The sequence below is a fragment of the Amblyomma mixtum genome, chromosome 6, assembly GCF_055824585.1.
Source record: "Amblyomma mixtum isolate Tamu chromosome 6, ASM5582458v1, whole genome shotgun sequence".
NCBI classification, from domain to species: Eukaryota; Metazoa; Arthropoda; class Arachnida; order Ixodida; family Ixodidae; genus Amblyomma; species Amblyomma mixtum.
In genome coordinates this window covers 135473530-135493228 of record NC_143017.1, presented here as the reverse complement: position 1 = coordinate 135493228, position 19699 = coordinate 135473530, and the positions used below count along the sequence as shown (strand labels likewise).

The 19699-nt window shown below is 51.3% G+C and overlaps 1 protein-coding gene across 1 annotated transcript in view; it reads left to right on the top strand.

Annotated features, from left to right (window-relative positions):
- The first annotated feature begins 676 nt into the window (after positions 1–676).
- LOC149340476 (SMAD family member 7-like) overlaps positions 677–19699 on the top strand; it is a 130822-nt gene continuing 111799 nt past the window's right edge. The window contains exon 1 of the mRNA XM_089551131.1: positions 677–726. Within this exon, the coding sequence (XP_089407257.1) occupies positions 677–726 (50 nt within the window). The remainder of the gene's footprint in view (positions 727–19699) is intronic.

The following is a 19699-nucleotide window of genomic DNA, read 5'->3' as shown; positions in this document are numbered from 1 at the left end:
GCAACACACGCGGAGGAGATTGCCATTGCTCTGGCTCTCACTACTCCAAGTCGAAACACATCATCACCGACTCGCGAGGGGCCTGTCGGAACTATGAGTTGGGCTGGGCTCCCCCGCTTGCCTGGCGCATACTATAATATAGCTGCCGATGCGAAGATCCAACTCCACGTAACTTGATTTGGGCCCCCGGTCACCAGGGACTCCAAGGAAACGATCAGGCCGATCAGGCCGCCCGCGCACTCTCTCCCCGGGCTATCTCCCTGTCCTTGGAAGCCTACTCCCAATCAGACAATCTGGCCCTTACATTCAAACACATCACCGATTACTACAAGGAGGAGCACCGGCGCTACCCGGCCCCTTGTAAGGGACTGGATCGCGCTGACGAGCGTCTCCTCATCAAAATTCTTACTAACACCTGCGTATACAAGTCGAGAGACGGCTATTGATTAGATTCTTTCATACGTCAGGTAGCTACCATGGTCGCGGCCAGTAAGCCGCGTAGCTCCGGCGGGCCACCTTCCACTACGGCACCTCTTTCTTCCTTTCTTCTCTCACTCTTCCCTTACGGCGCGGTTCAGGTTTCCACCGAGATGCGAGACAGATATTGCGCCATTTTCCTTCCCTCAAAAACCAATTTTCTTCTCCGGCGGGTCAGAAAGCTCCGCCCGCGGAGGTTATGGCCGGCGGAGGAGTGCTGACCTTCCAGCGAGCAAAAGGTGAGGAGAGGTGAGGAAAAGGCGCGCAGACGCTGAAATTCAAATGTTGACTGCAGGTAACTGAGCTTCTACAAAGGGCTTTAAAAAAAATTCTTGCTGGACAATATTCGTGGAGCACATCCCAGGCATACCGCCACTTTATAGAGCCCCTTTCAGAGCACTTCCCTGTCCGCAAGTGTAGCTTGGCTATCTAGCTCTTTAACCTAATTCGGTCGTTGATTTATATGTAATTATAGTTATATGAACGGGTATGACGTTTCTAGCCCTGCTTTTCCGCAGATAAAGCTCTTTATATGGATACATTTCATCTTCCATTCGAAGAAAAAAAAAAGAGTCGGACGGGCGATTCGCTTCGTACCCGCTTTATAGTGACAAATCGCCGCCTGAGCATGACTGGATGGCTGCATCGAGTGTCGAAGTGAGCGAGGCTTGCTTCTCCTCACCCGAGGCCCGTCGTCCCGTCGTCGTTAGCGGCGGTCAGCGCTGCCGGCCCAGCAGCCGAGCATGGTGTGACGGGGCGAGTGTTTGGCGCAGCCGCGGCCGTCGACCTCGGCGGCCGCTGCGGCTCGTCACTTGGCGCCTCGGCGGCGACGACTCGCGGCGCGGGCCGCCGGTCCACGCAGCAGTCTGTGTGGCACGCGCGTCCGCTCCGTGCGGAAGTACTGGAGGTTACTTTCAAAACGCATGAGACGCCGTCCGCTGGCACCTAATAGGCCGGCGCAATTTATTACTTTCTCCGCCATCTGCAGGTTGGGGTAGAATTTCTTTTCCTATTTCGTTCTTTCTTCCCACCAGCGGTGGCTCAGTGGCTTAGGCGTTCGGCTACTGATCTGGAGTTCCCGGGTTCGAACCCGGCCGCGGCGGCCGCGTTTTGATGGAGGCGAAGCGCAAAGGCACCCGTGTTCTGTGCGATGTCAGGGCATCTATAGACTTAGGTGGTCGAAATTATTCCGGAGCACTCCACTACGACACATCTTTCTCTATTTCTTCTTTCATTCAGCCATCCCACTTTCATCCCTTCCCTTACGGCGCGGTTCGGGTGTCCACCGAGATGTGAGACAATTACTGCGCCATTTCCTTTCCTCAAAACCAATTTTAAGTTATTTCTTTTGTTTCGTAACTGTAGGTAGGCGCGACCGTTCCTGCCTTCACCGTATTCGCCTCCACGTAGAGTACGAAAACTATTTCCGTTGCAAAATCGCGGGTTCCAGTCAATCCTCTGCTCTGTGTTCAGCATGCGAAAGCCTTTAGCAGTTGATCTTTGTTTTGTTTGTTCGTTGTTTTGTAGCAATAGCTACACTACTGTAGCTACGCCAGCCGCTTCGCCTCTTAAGCATGGTCGCACTTTCGCCGTGGTTGCACCTCGGCCGTGGTCGCACCGACCTTGAGCCGTTGCCTAGCAATCGCCCCGGTGGACACCCGAAACGCAGGCCCGTTCACACTTACCCAAAAATCCGGCGAGCGAAGCGGATTCGGCCGCTTTTGACGCCGAGCGAGGCGGAAAGCGGCGCGGCGAGGCCGATCAGTGCAAACCGATTTCCGCCGCGCGGCGACAAGCATAGCGGCGCCCTTCGAAGCCGGACCCCTCGCTTCGGACTGAATTCTCGTGGTTGCATGCTTTTTAAGGCGGAAGCCTTTAATGCCTCGTCGTTCTAAGCAGGAGTTGTCGACAGAATTGTCACGCTTTACAATTGGTCGAAATGTCGTGACGTCGCAGCGCGCGAATCTCAAGCGGGGCCAATTGTACTTTGGCTAGTAACCATGCAACCAATTAAAGGGATGGTATAGTGATGCTCCAAGTAAGTATGACTTAGTTTAGTTAATTACTTACTTAACCAATTAGCCTAATTAACCTTTCTAGTCAGACCAGAAAAAAATTGGCAGTGGCTCAGCTCTGGTTAAGCCAGTATATACAATTAAGCGAAAAGCTTCAGTTACGCTTGGTTTGAGAGGCTTTCCGCCCGGTTTTCTGGCGTTTCGGCGATACGTTTAGCTTCGCGCTTTTCATTTCTTCGCTGCTTTTCGGCCAACTCCGAAGCTAGCACTTCTGGATCTGTAGAGCCACGTCTGGGTGCGTCTCCTTCCATTTCGAGTGCGAGCGCCTATTCTCTGACAAGCGCATTTATAGCCTAGTTGCGCGCGGCTGCAACGAAAGGTCAAACTGTGGCGAGTAGGAGTAGCGCGCGCAGCGCTAGCGGCGGCGCACATATATATACGCAGTAGCGCGCGGCTGCGGCGAAAGGTCAGGCGACGGTGTCGGCGGCGACGGCTGCGGCTACCTGCGCCGCGCGTGACGTCACTCGATTTTTTCGCATGCGCAGAACTGGCAAATCTGTGCACCGGCTCACGCGAAGCTCGGCGGAACGCCATCGCCCATTCAGCGCGACGCCTTGCCCTTTGAAACAGCCTTTAACGCAACGCATTTCTGAGGAGAGGGCTCAGTAATTGTCTCACATCTCGGTGGACACCCGAACCCCGCCGTCAAGAAAAGGAGGTAGGTTGGAGTGAAAGAAGAGAGAGAGAAAGAGGTGATGTAATGAAGGCAATGAAAATTGGATTTGAGGAAAGGAAGTTGCAGTAACTATCTCACACATCTCGGTGGACACCCGCAGCCCCGATTAAAGGATGGATGGATGGAAACAACTTTATTACACAAAAAAAAAATCTTCCAGGGTGGTCCCCTACTGGTCCAGGAGTCCACGGGCTTGTGCTTCACGTAAAGCCCGATCCACCAGCCATTTCTGGCCGGAGGGCTGAGCGGTCCGTAAAGCAGCCTCCCAGGAGGAATGAGTGGGTTTGGAGATGGGGGGGTACTGCCTTTGGGGAAGGACATTCCCAAAGGTAGTGGAAAAGTGTGGATCTGGGCACGCCATAGGTGGTACAATCAGGAGGAAAGGTGGAGTGAAAGCATGAGAGCCGGTGGGGGGAAATAAAACAGCCTGTCTGTAATTGTCGCCATGTGGCGCTGGATGAGGGCGACAAGGTACTGTGGGGTGGTGGTGGTAGTGTCATGCGGCTGAATTTGTAGTCACCAGTTCGAATTCCTGCCGCAAGCACTGTAACTTTATTAAATTTGTGCTGCTCGAAACGCTGAATGGTATAGCCGCGGTGGCTCAGTGGTAAGCCGCTCGTCTACAGAGCCGGAGTACCCGGGTTCGAACCCCACTGCGGCGGCCGCGTTTCGATGAAGGCGAAACGCAGGAGGCGCCCGTGTGCTGTGCGGTGTCAGTGCACGTTAAAGATCCCCAGATGGTCGAAATTATTCCGGAGACCTCCACTACAGCACTTCTTTCTCTCTTTCTTCTTTCACTCCCACCTTCCTCCCTTCTACGGCGTGGTTCAGGTGTCCGCCAAGATAGGTGAGACAGATACTTCGCCATTTCGTTTCCACAAAAACCAATTTATAACACCATCTGGAACATTCTGCGGCAAACGGTTGGCATGATAGACTTTTTTCCGACACGTGGTGCCGGCAGTTACTAACCAGTTTACACTGGTGCGTAAACGACTACACATATAAGAGGTCGCGCTCTTATTCTCAACCACAGCGGGTTCGATCCCGGCCGCGGCGGCTGAATTTCGATGGAGGCGAAATTCTAGAGGCCCGTGCACAGTGCGACGTCAGTGCACGTTAAAGAACCCCAGGTGGTCAAAATTTCCGGAGATCTTCACTACGGCGTCTCTCATAGCCTGAGTTGCTTTGGGACGTTAAACCCCGTAAACCAACCATAAACCAACCAACATATCGCATTAACAGCTGCCGCTGAATATCGCGTTGACGCGTTGTGACCGTCATGTCATTTGTTGTTGTTGTTTTTAGTTTTAACCCCAGAGTAAGAGATATGCGGGTTGTGAGGCATCACAAGCGAACGTGGAGTGCTAGCCTCGGTCGCAAGGATGCTGATGAGCAGTGGAAGTAGAAATTAAAACATGGCCGGGGCACTCACGCGTGCTTTACATCATGGCGCTGGGGAGGAGGAGGAAAACTTTTATTTCTATTTACAGTGAGAGGTCGATGGGGCGAGCCGGAAGGGCCCGCCCCTTACAAACACTAGGAGGGATCCCTAGTCCGGGATCCCTGTAGCTTCCGCAGCGGCCCGGGCTCTAGCTACCAATGCCTGTTGGTCATGGAATTCGGAGCAGCCGCGCAGGGCAGCTTCCCAGTCCTCTCGAGTGGGGTGGAGGTGGGGTGGGTAGGCAGGATTGGAAGGGCATGCCCACACCATGTGGTAGGTGTCCGAAAACTCCTCCTCACAGTGCGGGCACGCGCCCGAGAAAGAAGAATTGAAGTGCTTAAGTACTGCCGGGCACAGTACAGTATTGGTATAGAGGCGGAGAAGTCAGCGCTCCTCCACCCTGGTGAGGCCTTTACAGGGAGGGGGATAGAGACCATGAAAATTTTGATAAAGAGAGGTGATCTCTTTAAAGGTGATGGCCGGATTGAAATTGAATTCCGGATCAGGCTGCGGATGAGGCGACGCCCGGTGAGTAAGCGCGCGGGCGGCAGCGTCGGCTGCCTCGTTCCCCTCAAGACCCGCATGAGCCGGAGCCCACACGATGGTACGATGGGTCGGAAACCCTGTGTAATCGCATGCGTGGAGAATTTTGAAAGCACGGTCTGGAATATACCCTTGCTCAATATTGCGGCAGGCCCCCCTGGAGTCCGTAATAATGACTCGGGACTCTGGATCTGCGGCGGCCAGTGCAATGGCGATCTCTTCCGCAAATGTAATGTTTGGGGCACGGAAAGTAAGGCCCTGAACTGTAGTGTTTTGGTGGATGACGGCCGCCGTGTACCAACCCCCATGGTGTGGGCCGGCCGCATCCACATAGAAGACACCTGGCTTATGGCCATATTGTTGAGAAATAGCCTCCGCCCGCGCGAGACGGCGACCATCATGGGTGTCTGCAGTCATGTTCTTCGGAAGGGGTCGCACCTGGAGTGCAAAGCGCCAGGCTTCAAGGATGCGGACCCGTTCTTCTGTATGTGTTGCGTAGGATATGTGTAAGCGGGTCAGAAGGCGGCTCCCCGCAGGTGTTTTGCTTAGGCGCAAGTATTGATTGTGGCGCTGGGGCGCGAGTGTGTGAAACCAACTGGTTGAAGCAGCAGTGAGTTTGAATGTCTGTGCGCTCCCTCTTCCCTTTTATGCGAAGCATACTACTTTAGCTACCACTTCAGCCCTTCACCGTGGTTATGCGCCTCCAAATCACGTGATACATGACGTCACGACAGTGGAGAAACGGGGGCCCACCTCGCGCCGTCGCTGTGGTTGTGCGCCTCCAAATCACGTGATACATGACGTCACGACAGTGGAGAAACGGGGGCCCACCTTGCGCCGTCGCTGTGGTTGTGCGCCTCCGAATTACGCGACACGATGATGCTTCGCAATCTCCAGGCTTAACCAAGTTAAGCCTCAACCATTTTTTTTCTTTCGCTTGGAAACTTTCAGAGGCACCCGGCGAACGCGGTAGCCGCATTTCCGCACCGACGAAAGCCTGCATGACAAGTTTTACATACGACAGCACGTCCTGGCAGTCAATCCACTAGATCAGTTAAAACCTTGCAGACTAATCCAAGCTACGACCCGAAAGAAAGGCGGAAGCCTTGAATGCCTCATCGTTCTAAGCAGGAGTTGTCGACAAAAATGTCACGCTTTTCAATCGGTCGAAATGGTCGTGACGTCACAGTGCGCGAATTTCAAACGGGGTCAATTGTACTTTGGCTAGTAACCATGCAACCAATTAAAGAGATGGTATAGTGATGCTTCAAGTAAGTGCAACTGAGTTTAGTTAATTGCTTACTTAACCAATTAGCCCAATTAACCTTGTATAACAATCTATCCATCCATCCATCCATCCACCCATCCACCCATCCACCCATCCACCCACCCATCCATCCATCCATCCACCCACCCACCCACCCACCCACCCACCCACCCACCCATCCATCCATCCATCCATCCATCCATTCATTCATTCATCCATCCATCCATCCATCCATCCATCCATCCATCCATCCATCCATCCATCCATCCATCCATCCATCCATCCATCCATCCATCCATCCATCCACCCACCCACCCATCCACCCATCCATCCATCCATCCATCCATCCATCCATCCATCCACCCATCCACCCATCCACCCATCCACCCATCCACCCATCCACCCATCCACCCACCCACCCACCCATCCACCCATCCATCCATCCATCCATCCATCCATCCATCCATCCATCCATCCATCCATCCATCCATCCATCCATCCATCCTAAATAACATTACAAACATTACTACTAACATTACTAACATTACTACTAACATTATTACTAACATTACTAGTCAGACCATATAAATAAATAAATCCGAGTAGGAAATTGGTCGAGTTGGGGAATCTAACCAGGGTCTCCGGAGTGCGAGACGAGCACGCTAACGACTTCGCCAGGCCAGCTCGCTGGTTTGGAATGAACAAAGGCGCGTCTAGTGAATACGATGTCTTCCTTCACTCCCATCTTCCTCCCTTCCCGTTACGGCGAGGTTCAGGAGTCCACCGAGATATGAGAGACAGATACATTTCCTTTCCTCAAAAACCAAATTACCGACGAGCAAGGCGTAGAGTTGAACGGGCGATGGCGTCCTGTGGACTCCGTGGCAGCGTCGCAAGACGCTACAGCGTTCCACTCGAAGCTTAACATCTTAACCACACTTCAGTGACACAAGCAGCAACACCGCGCTTAAAGGGCAACTGACCACCCTCGGGTCGCAAACACTCTCTACCGCTCTTGGAGCGAGCCTCCTCTCCTTCCGTTCCCTCCTCGATATTTTTCACTCCCGCTCATCGTCGAGTAGGCTCGGCAAGGCAAAATCACCCCTTCGTTCTCCGATGTAAGCCGGAGGCGTGGTGTCTGTGGAGTGCGTCACATGCTACGTCATGGCCCCGCCTTCAATAGAATTCTTTTCTTGGTTTTTGCATTTTCTACGCACACTGAACGATCGAGAGGCGCGATCGGCTCGACAACCTACTGGGCGTTTACATGAGCCCGACAAAAGTCGAGTTAAGCAGGCTATCGGGCCGAGAACCGGTTGTCGGGCTTATGTATACGCTAGGGGGTCGAGCAAAGGGACCGTCGAGTCGAGCTGGGCCAGCCCGGCTGCAGGGGGTGGGTTGGCTCTGCCCGACCCGGTTGGAAGGAGCATGTATACGCTCAAAAATTTTAACGAGCGCACGAGAATGAAACAAGGACTGAAAGAAGACACACACCACGGCGCTTTGTGGTGTGTGTCTTCTTTCAGTCATTGTTTCATTCTCGTGCGCTCGTTAAAATTTTTGAGATGTGTAACCAACTGGCCCGCCAGTTCGTCCTGAGCAAATGTATACGCTGCCGCAGCGGCTTAGCGCCTCCTCCTCTCCTGCCTCCTCTCCGGACTGGCTGGCGCTGTGCAGGAACTCGGAGCACTCGACGCGCGCGCTCTTTCTTACGGCCTGTGCATGAGGGGCAGTTGCTGCCTATCGCCGCAACTCTCCGGGGGCTGGTTCGGTTACTTTGCACATGTTTCTGAACGGCTGCTCCGAGTACTGAACAAGAACTTGACAACCATATCTTATGCAGCCACTGCTATTGGCACGCAAAGCAGGGAACTAGTAGATGGATCTCAAAACATTGAAGTCGGCATGCAATGATGGCGCATAGTATTAGCGAATAGGGCTGTATCATTTGCGACTAGCAGGAATAAAAGTGAGGCAAGATATTACAGGGCGAACATACGGTTAGGAAAACCTTTATTTTCATCTTAAGGGCTGGCACAGTCTTGTCGATACTTGGAAATGTATGAACAAAATAATAGCACTTGCCGTTTGAAAACATTCGAAGTATCTGTGCCATCTGTTCTCACTGCGTGAAACACACCAGATCAGAAAGATCCTTCGCTCTTTGGAACTCCGATATCGTTTCACATACTTAGAAGGACTGAAAACAATAACAGGCGCTTCTTGCAATGACCTATACAACATTGTCGTGCGGCTCACAGTTCAAGGGATGTCAGTTACAGCGTTGAATGCTTTTGCGTTGGCTTGTGGATGAAACCATGCACACGGCTTGTCATTTTGGTTTGTCAATTTCTTTGTGTAGTTGACGAGAAGAATTCGGAGAAACTTCTCAGAAATGAGATGTGTGAAGCATTTGGTGTGGCTTCTGTGGACCCCTTCCGGGCAGCATAGGAAGGGTGAATCTTTTATATGTGGTTCAACGATTAGTTACAAGGCTTCGAGAATTTTCGATCGTGGGAGATACTTGACCGCCTTTTGAAAAAAAAACGCCGAAATAACTAGAAACCCCGGCTTTGGATAGCGGTGTTCACCATTCTCTTGAGTACGCAGTAGTTTGTACAGAGGACTGCCGGAGTTGTTCGTCTTCACAAGCACGCAAGCAAGGCGCGCGAAGCATGAGGCAGGCGCATAGATGACATCACGTGGCAAACCTTTTGTACACGCGTTTAAGTACAGCGACGCAACAGTACACCTATGCACTGCTTCACTTTCGTTCACGAGCTAAACACAGCGACAACACCAACACGTGATAAAATGGGCCCGTGCGCGCCGACTGCTCAAAACTGCGCACGTGAACGGGTGGACCAACCGACCGGAAAGAGCAGCAGTCGGGAAAGGGAATTTTTCATCTGGGCGTTCCTCCTCCTCTAGCATGCGTGTAGTTTGCTTGCGCGACGCTAGGGGTAGCGACGATCTCTGCCCGACAGAAAACCGGTTCATGTAAACGCGGTAGGGTCGGGCTGGTCAGCCCGACATCTGGCGCACCCCGACCCGACCCGCAACGTCGGGCTCCATGTATACGAGGCTCTAGACTTGTTAGCGAGCGCATCCTCTCATACATCTGTTTGTCATTCCCAGTTAGCGAGCCACCTTTTCATTTTTTTTTATGCGAAGCATACTACTTTAGCTACCACTTCAGCCCTTCACCGTGGTTATGCGCCTCCAAATCACGTGATACATGACGTCACACCACGTGACACGATGACGTCACGACAGTAGAGAAACGGGGGCCCACCTTGCGCCGTCGCTGTGGTTGTGCGCCTCCAAATCACGTGATACATGACGTCACACCGCGTGACACGATGACGTCACGACAGTGGAGAAACGGGGAGAAAAGTCAACGGGGTTCAGAGTAGTGGGGCGGGGCCGTTTTTGTTGAAGGAAAGAACGAGCGGGCTTTGATTTGAATTTTCGCAGCTTTTCGGGGCGCGCATGGCTCTAGTATTTTGCAGAGGTTATCTTCGATGCCTCATCTATGCAGTGAGCTTGTTTTTTCAAAAATGTCCGGACCCTGGTCAGTGGCCCTCTAAGGCTTTCGCCTGACCGCACTTTAAGTCAACAAACTGTCCCCCTGAATTTTTTATTTATTAATGCCTCTGGGATTTTTCGCTCACGGCCAACGCCGCCGCCGACGACAACACCGGCTTTTCTGCGACATGGGGCCCTTAACGCTATCGCGTTAATATTCTTAATGGAATTTGTACTCACCCTGCGATAATACTGTGTGTATTTGTACAAGCAAAAAAAATGTGTGAAGGTGTGTTTCGCTTGATCATTACCTCCCTCATGCGGAGTATACCCAGCCAGGTAGATTACCAGGCTAACCTCTCGAGCGGGCATTGAAGACTGTCTCCTCCTCCTCCGCGATGTTATGTTATCCAGGCGAATGTTACCCACGAAAATGTGGATAACCCAAGAGAAGGGCGCTTCCGAGTACGTGCAATTCCTGGTTGTGCAGGATCAAAATGGGCCTCGAGGTTATGGTACACTTACGGGCGATGGGGGTAGCTTCAGCGCTACTGCCAACGCTCGGTGCAAGGAGGGAGAGAGCGAGATCCCCCTCTCCATTTTCAGTGGAAGAACAGGGAAGACAGAGAGGGCGGGAGGCGACGGCAGGTTGTGGAGAGTGGGTTGTCCGACTGTGATCGTTGGGTTGGAAGGAAGGAAGGAAGGAAAAACTTTATTTTACTCTAGTCCTTTTTCCTGCGGTTTGGGAGCATCTTCAGAGGCGTTTTCTCCTTGACTTTACCCCCAGGAGTCTTCTCTGTCGAAGTCGTCCGCCTCTAATCAGTGGTCGGTTGCCCTCAGTCCAGGGCTCCGCTGGCCACTGCCGCCCGTTGAGCTCGCTGTACCAGACCTTCTTGGTCTTCACAGCGGTCGCTGGACAGCAGAGTCTCCCACTGCTCCGCACTCGGGTTTTGTATTTTGGGGACCACGTCTATCTTTTGGCAGGCCCATGTGATGTGATAGAGAGTAGGTTTTCCGTCGCACCAGGGACATTTGTCCGCGTATATGGTAGGGTGCATTTTGTTTAGTATATGTAGGTTTGGGAAAGAGCCTGTTTGTAATTGTCTCCAAGTGACAGCTTCCTCTCTGCTGAGAGATTTGTGCGGTGGGGGATACCGCAATCTTCTGCCTCTGTAGTTTTGTAGTATGGCCGAGTAATCCCTGGGTGCTGGCGCGAGTTCCGCGGGCTCATCGGATGCTCGGAAAGTAATGTATCCTCGAGCTATCCTGTCGGCCTCTTGGTTCCCTGCCACCCCCGTGTGCCCCGGTACCCACACAATTTTGTGTGGGATCTTGTCGCTTTGTTCTTCCTGGTTTTTAATTCTGTCGCTCGCTGCGAGGAGTATACGGAGCGCGTGACGACCTATCCTGCCATTCATGTAATTTCGGCAGGCTGTTTGAGAGTCGGTGAGTATTGTTAGCGACCGCCCGGTTCTATAGCCCTCCGCCACCGCTAGAGCAACGGCTACTTCCTCGGACTCTGCAGCTGTGCAGCCTCGGAGAGACGCGCTGGTCATTTCGCGTAAAGACGAATCGACCACCGCCGCCACAGCGATTTTGGTGTCTCCTCCTCTCCAAGACGCGTCTGCATACACGGTCGTGGCTTGAAGAGCGTATGTTCTTTCGATGAAGTCGGCCCTCGCTTCTCTTCTGCCTCGATGGAGGTTGGGATCCATGTTTTTTGGTATTGGCGCTACCTTGAGGGTCTTGCGAAGCTCGTCGGGGATCGTTGCCGTCCTCGTCATTTCTCGCATCTGCTCGCGGTATCCGAGCCTCTGCAGGAGCGCTCTTCCAGTCGTTGTCTGCAACAGCCTGAGTTTTTGCGACTCAAGCTGCGCCTCTCGTAGCTCCTCAAAGGTGTTATGTAATCCCAGGGCCATGAGTTTTTCGGTTGACGTGTTGCGCGGAAGTCGGAGCGCTGTCTTATACGCTTTGCGTAGCAGGGCATCCGCTTGTTGTATTTCGTTTTTGTTGAGGCACTGGTAGGGTAGGCTGTACGTGATTCTACTAACTACAAGGCTTCTGACTAGTTTGAGTGTGTCCTCTTCACGCATGCCATGTCGCCTGTTGGTGATGCGGGTGATCATGCGTGAGACTTGTAGTGTTGTTGCTTTGAGCAGGGTAAAAGTGTGAGTACTGCGCTGGTTGGATTGAACCCACATGCCTAAAATTCTTATTGTTGTCTTTTCGGGTATGGGTGTCCCGTCAAGGTAGACGTTGAGTTTTAGGTCCTCGTTGGTTGGGACGGTCCGGTTTTGCTTGCCTCTCCAGACTCTCAGCAGTTCCGATTTCTTGGTCGAGCATGCGAGTCCTCTTTCTGCGAGGTATTGCTCTACACTTTGAGAGTGGAGTCAAGGTACGGTGTGTGATTGACGGACTGCTCCGTCCGGGGAGAACGCTAACCCATAATATGCCTCATCAGCCGAATTGAACGTCTATATGCACTGTTAAGGACGGCATCAGCGGGAAGCAACCAACATGCACGTGTCGCCTGGATGGTTCCGAGAAATCCCTGTCACTCAACGACGCTTGCCTCAAGTCGTTCCGGATTCAGCACGAGGCTAGGGTAGCCTCCTTTGCTACGTCTCCGTGCAGGCCCAATGAACACAAAAGCGCCCAATTCTTCGGAGTCGGCCCACGTGCGTGGAGTCATCAGCACGTGAACGTTACCTCTCCCTTTTCGCAGTAACCATTGCGAATGTCAAGGGCCGTCGTCTCGATGATTGTTCTGCGTACCGAGCACCGCGGCGGGCTGGCGGGGGACTTCCGCAATCTTCAAGAACGTCCCCAAAGGACCAAGGCCCACTTACGCCCTTTTGACGGTCTCGCATTCCGACCCTTCGTGACTGATGTCTTCTGACGGACAGGTGTCAACAGCCCGGGGGAACATTCGTCGCGTCCGAGAACTTCACCTCAACTTTACCTCGAGGGCATCCTTTTCTCCCCGGCTCAACGCGTGACGTGTCCACAGGTGCGGGAGTGGAAGTGTGTGCGCGCGAGTGAGTTTCCGGCCACACCTGCCCTGGAGTTGACGTTATCATCCTAGGGAAGCTAGGAAAGAAGGATGGTATAAAACTCGCAACGAATGCCGTCGAAGAGAACTTTCCGATCTTCACTCATGTAATTATGTAAATAAACTCAGCCTTCTTTTGCCACCTTCTAACTCCGTCGATCTGCGGCACTCCTGTCCTTGGCCTGGAGGTGGGAACGGGCATCGTGCAGACCGTGGATCCGTCGAGCCGCGACCCCGAACCTCGTCCTCAACAGCACCTATAGTGGAATAAACTCAGCACGAATTGGCCCTTCAAAGGAGGCCATTCATTCTTGAGTTGTATCCGACCACAGCACCGTCGCTTTCTCCCTTTCTTCTTCGAAGCCTGCCTCAGTTCTTTCCTCTCTTTCTCCATTTCTTATTTCCAACCCTCCTTCACGCGATGTTATTAAGGCCTCCGCGTCGCAGAAAAGCCTGTGTCGTCGGCGTTTCTGGCCGTGAGCGAAAAATCCCGATGGAGCAAGAAATTAATAAAACCTAGCTGGAAAGGAAACTTCACAACTGGACTCTGAGGTGTGACTCTGCGAGGCACACCTCACGACACAAGCGGAGAGACTCACTAGTACCAGTGCGGGCAGAGCCATTCTTTCCCGTCTAGGTGTGGGCAACGCACCTCCGAGAGGAGACGCGGAAACTCAGCGACCGAAACATATTAGGATGGATGGATGGAAAACTTTATTAAGCAAGCTAGTTTGGACCGTGCAAGGTCTCAGGGCCACCGCACAACCTTCACATTACGCGCATGTGTCCAGGCCACGTAGGGTCATGGCACTGGCACCCCGGTTCACACAGCGAAGTTGCGTGTCCGGGTCCTGCGACGTAAGGAGGGCCCCCCATTCCTCCCATGTACCGATGGCGGTCTGTCCCTGCGGGGGAGGATCGACAGGGCAGCCGAAGAGGATGTGGTTCAGGGTGGCGTGCGATTCTCCGCAGAGAGTGCACTCTGGGGAAACATGGCGGAAGTAGGATAGAAGCTCAGGGCAGGAAGAGTTCGGGTCTGGAGTCGCCTCCAGAGGATTTGTTGGGAGTGGGATAGGCGGGGGTGGGGAGGGGGATAGAGTCGACGGGCAAGGCGTGCTTGTTGAGTCAGTTCTGAGAACGTGTGTGCCCGCTCCTTCGAGAAATCCCGGCTGGGGTCGCCATTTGCTCGGCAAATAAGTCCTCGGGCTATGTTATCGGTGGCCTCATTTCCAGGATTGCCAGAGTGAGCCGGCGCCCACACGAGCTCAATACGCCTATCAGAATTTAGGGTGCACATTCTCAATATCTGCCACGCGGGGCGATGGACGCGTCCGCGGGCGAAGCTAAGAATGGCTGTTTTTTAATCGCTAACTATATAAGCCGCATTGGTTTCGGCAATAGCTATTGCTATAGCTGCTTCCTCTGCTTCCGGTGTACAAGAGGGGTATATGAAATGGGTAAGTGGGGGGGCTGCTGGATGGTAAGCCACAGCTACTGAACGGTCTGGACCACACGCGGCGTCCACCCAGCGCACGTCCTCTGAAGTGTCATATTCTATGGCGGTATGGTAGGGAGCTGGCATGGAGAGCTTTGGCTCGCGCGACTCGGCGGAATTGATGGTATTCAGGGTGGACATTCTTAGGAAGGGGTTTGAGGATAAGCGCGGTGTGTATGGCGCGAGGGAGAGAGATGAAGTCTAGTGTGTGCGGGTATGCAAATTCCCAGAGAAACCAGCATATGTCGTCCGGTTTCCGTGCCAGCCAGACGAAGGTACTGTGTGTAGCGATGTGCATCTATAAGTTCTTGTATAGTGTTGTGCATTCCTAATTTTAAGAGCCTGTCCGTGCTAGTGCTCTTTGGTAGGTTTAGCGCTGCTTTGGTAGCCATGCGGATTAGAGCATTGATCTTATCTTTATCCGCACAGGAGAGGTTCAGGTAAGGAGTGACGTAAAGAATGCGACTAAGCACAAATGCATGCAGCACCTTGAGATTGTCTGCTTCGTCTAGACCGGCTCGTGAATGTGAAACCCTTCTAAGAAGATGGATGACGGAGTAGGTGGACTGTTTTAGTGCTTTCAGGGTAAGGTTGTTTTTCCCCGTGTCCTGTAAATGTAGGCCAAAAATGCGGAGGGTAGGTGTTTGCGGTATGGGAGTGTCATGTAGGTAAATCGTGATGGGGGAGGTAGGGACGCGCCGCGGGCGGATTATTAGGAGTACTGACTTTGTGGGGGAGCATTTAAGCCCAATGGTTGCCGCGTGAGTAGCTATAGTTGTGGCGGCTTCCTGAAGGGTCGATTATATGTCGCCATCCGAGCCGTATATGGTCCAAACCGTTATATCATTCACGTAAAGTGTGTGTCCTAAGTGCAGGATGCGGCTGAGAGCCTTGGCCAGGGGGATGAGGGTGAGGTTGAAGAGGAAGGGAGATAACATCGCCCCTTGCGGGGTACCAATGTTACCAAGCGTGAAGGAGGGGGTCTGGATATCAACTATATGCAGGGAGGCGGTGCGACCGTTTAAGAAGGCCCGGATATAGTTGTAGGTCTTAGGCCCCAACTGCAGCTCTTGGATGCCCTGCAGGATGGCGCTGTGCGTAATTTTGTCGAATGCTTTGGTGAGGTCGACTGCCAGGATTGCTCTGGTTTGATGTAACATGTCATTGAGGATAGCGTGTGAAATCTGCAGCAGGGCGTCCTGTGCCGAGAGATGGGCTCGAAATCCTACCATAGTATGGGAATAGAGTCCATGGGATTCCATGTGTTGCGTGAGACGGGTGAGGATAACATGCTCAAACAGTTTGCCCAGGCACGAAGTCAGCGAAATGGGACGGAGATTTCGGGCATTAATGGGCTTATTTGGTTTAGGAATTAAAATTATTTTCCCGTGCTTCCATTCAGCAGATAGCGCCCCCATTTCCCAGCACTCATTGAAGTAGTCGGTGAGAAGAGAAATTGAACGGTCGTCGAGATTTCTGAGCATGGCATTTGTGATTTGGCCCTCCCAGGGGTTGAGTTTCGGAGCTTGATAAGGGCTGCTCTCACTTCAACCTCCATAATGGGGGCGTCGAGGGAGGGTTGATCGGAGCCTGCATAGTTGGGATACGATACAGCTTGGCCCACAGTGGTATAAGTTGATTGAAGTTGGCGTAACAGTGCTTGATGATTTTGTCGATTTTGATGGGTAAGTCTTTTGAGTGTAAGCCGAGTTTGCTTTTTAGATTCAGTGGGCTCTATCATATGTCGTAGAAGATGCCAGGCCCTGGTGGAGGAGAGATTATCTCGTAATCCGTCACATAATTGGTGCCGGTTAGATTTACTGAGTGCGGCACTGTGCTGTTCTATTTGTTTTTGTAGTTGCGCTAATTTTAGCTTAAAGGTGCACTGAAGAGGATTCTGAACTAGTCTTTTTGCCGCGGGAACACGATCTACACGTTCCAAGCATTCTTAGAAACTGCAACTTATTGCCCTGTATGGCCGATTTCCCTAATTAAATCGAATTAACGTCCGGCTCCCGCCCTTTTTTTTGAATTCTGCCTCGTACGATGGGCGGAGTCGACCAACGCGTGAAGTTCCTTTCAGCCAGCTCCGTGGAGGCTTTGCTTTCGCTTTATTTTGTTTTTAAGGTTTCCATGAATAAATAGTTTCATTCGCAGATAATATAGCCGCAAAATAACCCCGCAGAAATAAAAATACGCGCGGACTATTTGCTACTACGGACTACTACGTATTACTCCGCCGATGGCAGAGCGGCTAGCCGCCACGGGACTGGGTGAAAGGCACTCCACGCGTTGGTCGACTCCGCCCACCGTAGGAGGCAGAATTAAAAAAAAAGGGCGGGAGCCGGCCGTTAATCCGATTTAATTTGGGAAATCGGCCATACAGGGCAATAAGTCGCAGTTTCTAAGAATGCTAGGAACGTGTAGATCGAGTTCCCGCGGCAAAAAAAACAAGTTCAGATTCCTCTTCAGTGCACCTTTAAGTTTCTGAGTCTGTTTCTGGGTTTTCCAGCGTGTGAGGGTACTGCTTTGAGCTTGGATTAGGTGCGCTAAGCGACTTATCTACAACGGGGGTCTCGGGGGTGGCGTCTAACGTTTGCGTGAATGCCTGGACATCCTGTTTCAGCTCTGTCATCCATGTGTGGAGGTTAAAGGGGGATTCTAATGTTTTGGCCTCTCTGTGCTTTCGAAGATTATCCCAGCTGGTAATCCGGACACGGTAGTTTTTAGCTTTTTTGGCGAAGTCAAGCTGTATAGCTATGATGTGATGATCACTGCCCAGGGCCTCATTTGAGTTCGTCCAGACCGGTGTGGGAAGGTTGCGACCAAAGGATATTCAACAGTAACCCAATTAGTAACAATTGTTCACTCCATTGCATTAAGCTTAGACAATAATGGCCAAGTTGACCTAATATTTTTAGATTTTAGCAAGGCTTTTGACAAAGTCCCTCATGATAAATTAATTCTAAAGCTTAAATCTATTGGCCTTCCTGAGATATTAGTTACCTGGATTTCAAACTATTTAACTAACCGTAAGCAGTATGTCTCGATTGATGGAGAGGAATAGGGCGCTCTTTCAGTCACTTCTGGAGTGCCTCAGGGGAGCGTACTTGGGCCTTTATTGTTCTTACTATATATTAATGACATCGTCGACACAACTGTTCCGGGCGTTGAGATTCGATTGTTTGCGGATGACTGCTTGCTGTACAGAGATATTACATGTTCAAATAACCAGATTGACCTAAACACTTCTCTAACTAACATCCTTACCTGGTGCCAGAAATGGGACATGGCTTTAAACAAAGAAAAAACTAACTTCCTTCGCGTGACACGTAAAAAAAATATTTTTGAGCACAGGTACCATCTCGGACAAACACCACTAAAAGAAGTTTCCAGTTTTGAATACCTGGGTGTAACATTAACTAACAATCTGTCCTGGAATTCACATGTGGAAAATATCTGTTCGTCCGCCTTTCGCAAACTCTATTTTTTAAGAAATAAACTTTCCAAAGCTCCCCCTCAGGTTAAACTTCTCGCGTTTAACTCACTAATCAGGCCTAAGCTCGAATATGCATGCGTGGTGTGGGATCCTTATACTAATACTAATATTAAGAAAATTGAAAGAATCCAAAGAAAAGCCATAAGATTTATTTATTCTAAATTTTCACCTTTTGATTCTACGTCTGAGCTAATGAAATCTAACCGTATCCAACCTCTTGAGGTAAGAAGAAAAAATATTCGACGAGAATTTCTTTCCTTGCTCATAAATAACAAACTGGCTCTTGATCCTGCACCCTATTTATCGTTTTTAGCTACACGCATCACACGTCACCATCATCCCGGTTCACTTACCCCGTACTTTGCTAGAACTGACACTTTTAAATTTTCCTTTTTCCCGCGTACCATCAGTGAGTGGAATTCTCTGACATGATAAAATGTAAGCGCATAGTCATCCTGCATGCTTTTTTTATTTTTATTTTTAGTTTTTCTTTCTATTTTACTTGTTATTTCTTTTTATTTTACTTGTTACCGGTGTATCTGTGTTATCTTGTTCTGCTTGGATCTGTAAGATGATCTGCAGTATGAAAAAAAAAAAAAAAGTAAGATCTGGGCTAGTGTCGGCAGTGACACTATTGCCGATTCTTGTAGGTGTGCTCAGATCATTACATATGGACAGGCCGTGCATCTGAAGGATGTTGCGCAATTCCGCTCCTTTTTTTTTAGTACGTGTGTACCCCCAGTCTGCATGTGCGCAGTTAAAGTCACCTAATATAATGAGGGGGTCCTTTTTTGCAGCGTTGGAGGCGGCTTCAATGAGAGAGATTAAATCTGAGACCGGCTGCCGCGGAAGGAGGTAACAGTTGAGGATGAAGAGAGGTTGAGATCTGTGAGTGGAGGGGATTAATTCTAGGAATGTGTGAGCTACCGGCGAGGTTAGTACATGACAAGTGTATGGTACAAAATGTTGGAGATACGTGGTAACCCTGGGGTTTGGAGTGGTGTCAGAGGGTACCAGAGCGTATCCTGGCAGCGATAAATTTGTACCAGCATCCTGAAGTGCTACTATATCAGGTGGTGTGGAGGAACCAGAGAGGAGCTGCTGCAGGGGGTCTCGTTTGCGACGAACCCCCCTGCAGTTCCATTGTAGGATGCTTAATTGGAGATTATTGCCCGTCAACTGGGCCATGCTGGAGGGTAGGGGGGCGGAGGATGGGAGCAGCTATGGGGTTGCTAGCTGGGATATGTGAAGACATTCCACCAATTATTTGTGGAATTTGTTGTAGAATGGCAGTGGTTACCTGACTGATAATCGTTTCTGTAAGCTTAGTGATGGCGGCTTCAATGTAATTTTGAGTCTGAGCCAGAATAGTGGCTTCGAGCTGCTGGGCAAAGTTTTTTTAATTTAGAATCCATGTCTGGAATGTCGTTTAGTCTGCGTTTATTTTGTGGAGGGGGTGTGGAGGGTTGGGGTGTTGGTGAAGAGGTTTGGGATGTTGGTGAAGGAGTGGGTGGAGAAACTGTAGGAGGGATAGAATTAATGGCTGCCCTAAGATGCCTTACCTTTTCCCGCAGGAGAGCTATCTCTTCCTCCCACTGTGAGGTTTGGGGTGTACTGGTGGTTGTGGTCCAGGCTCGCCGGCG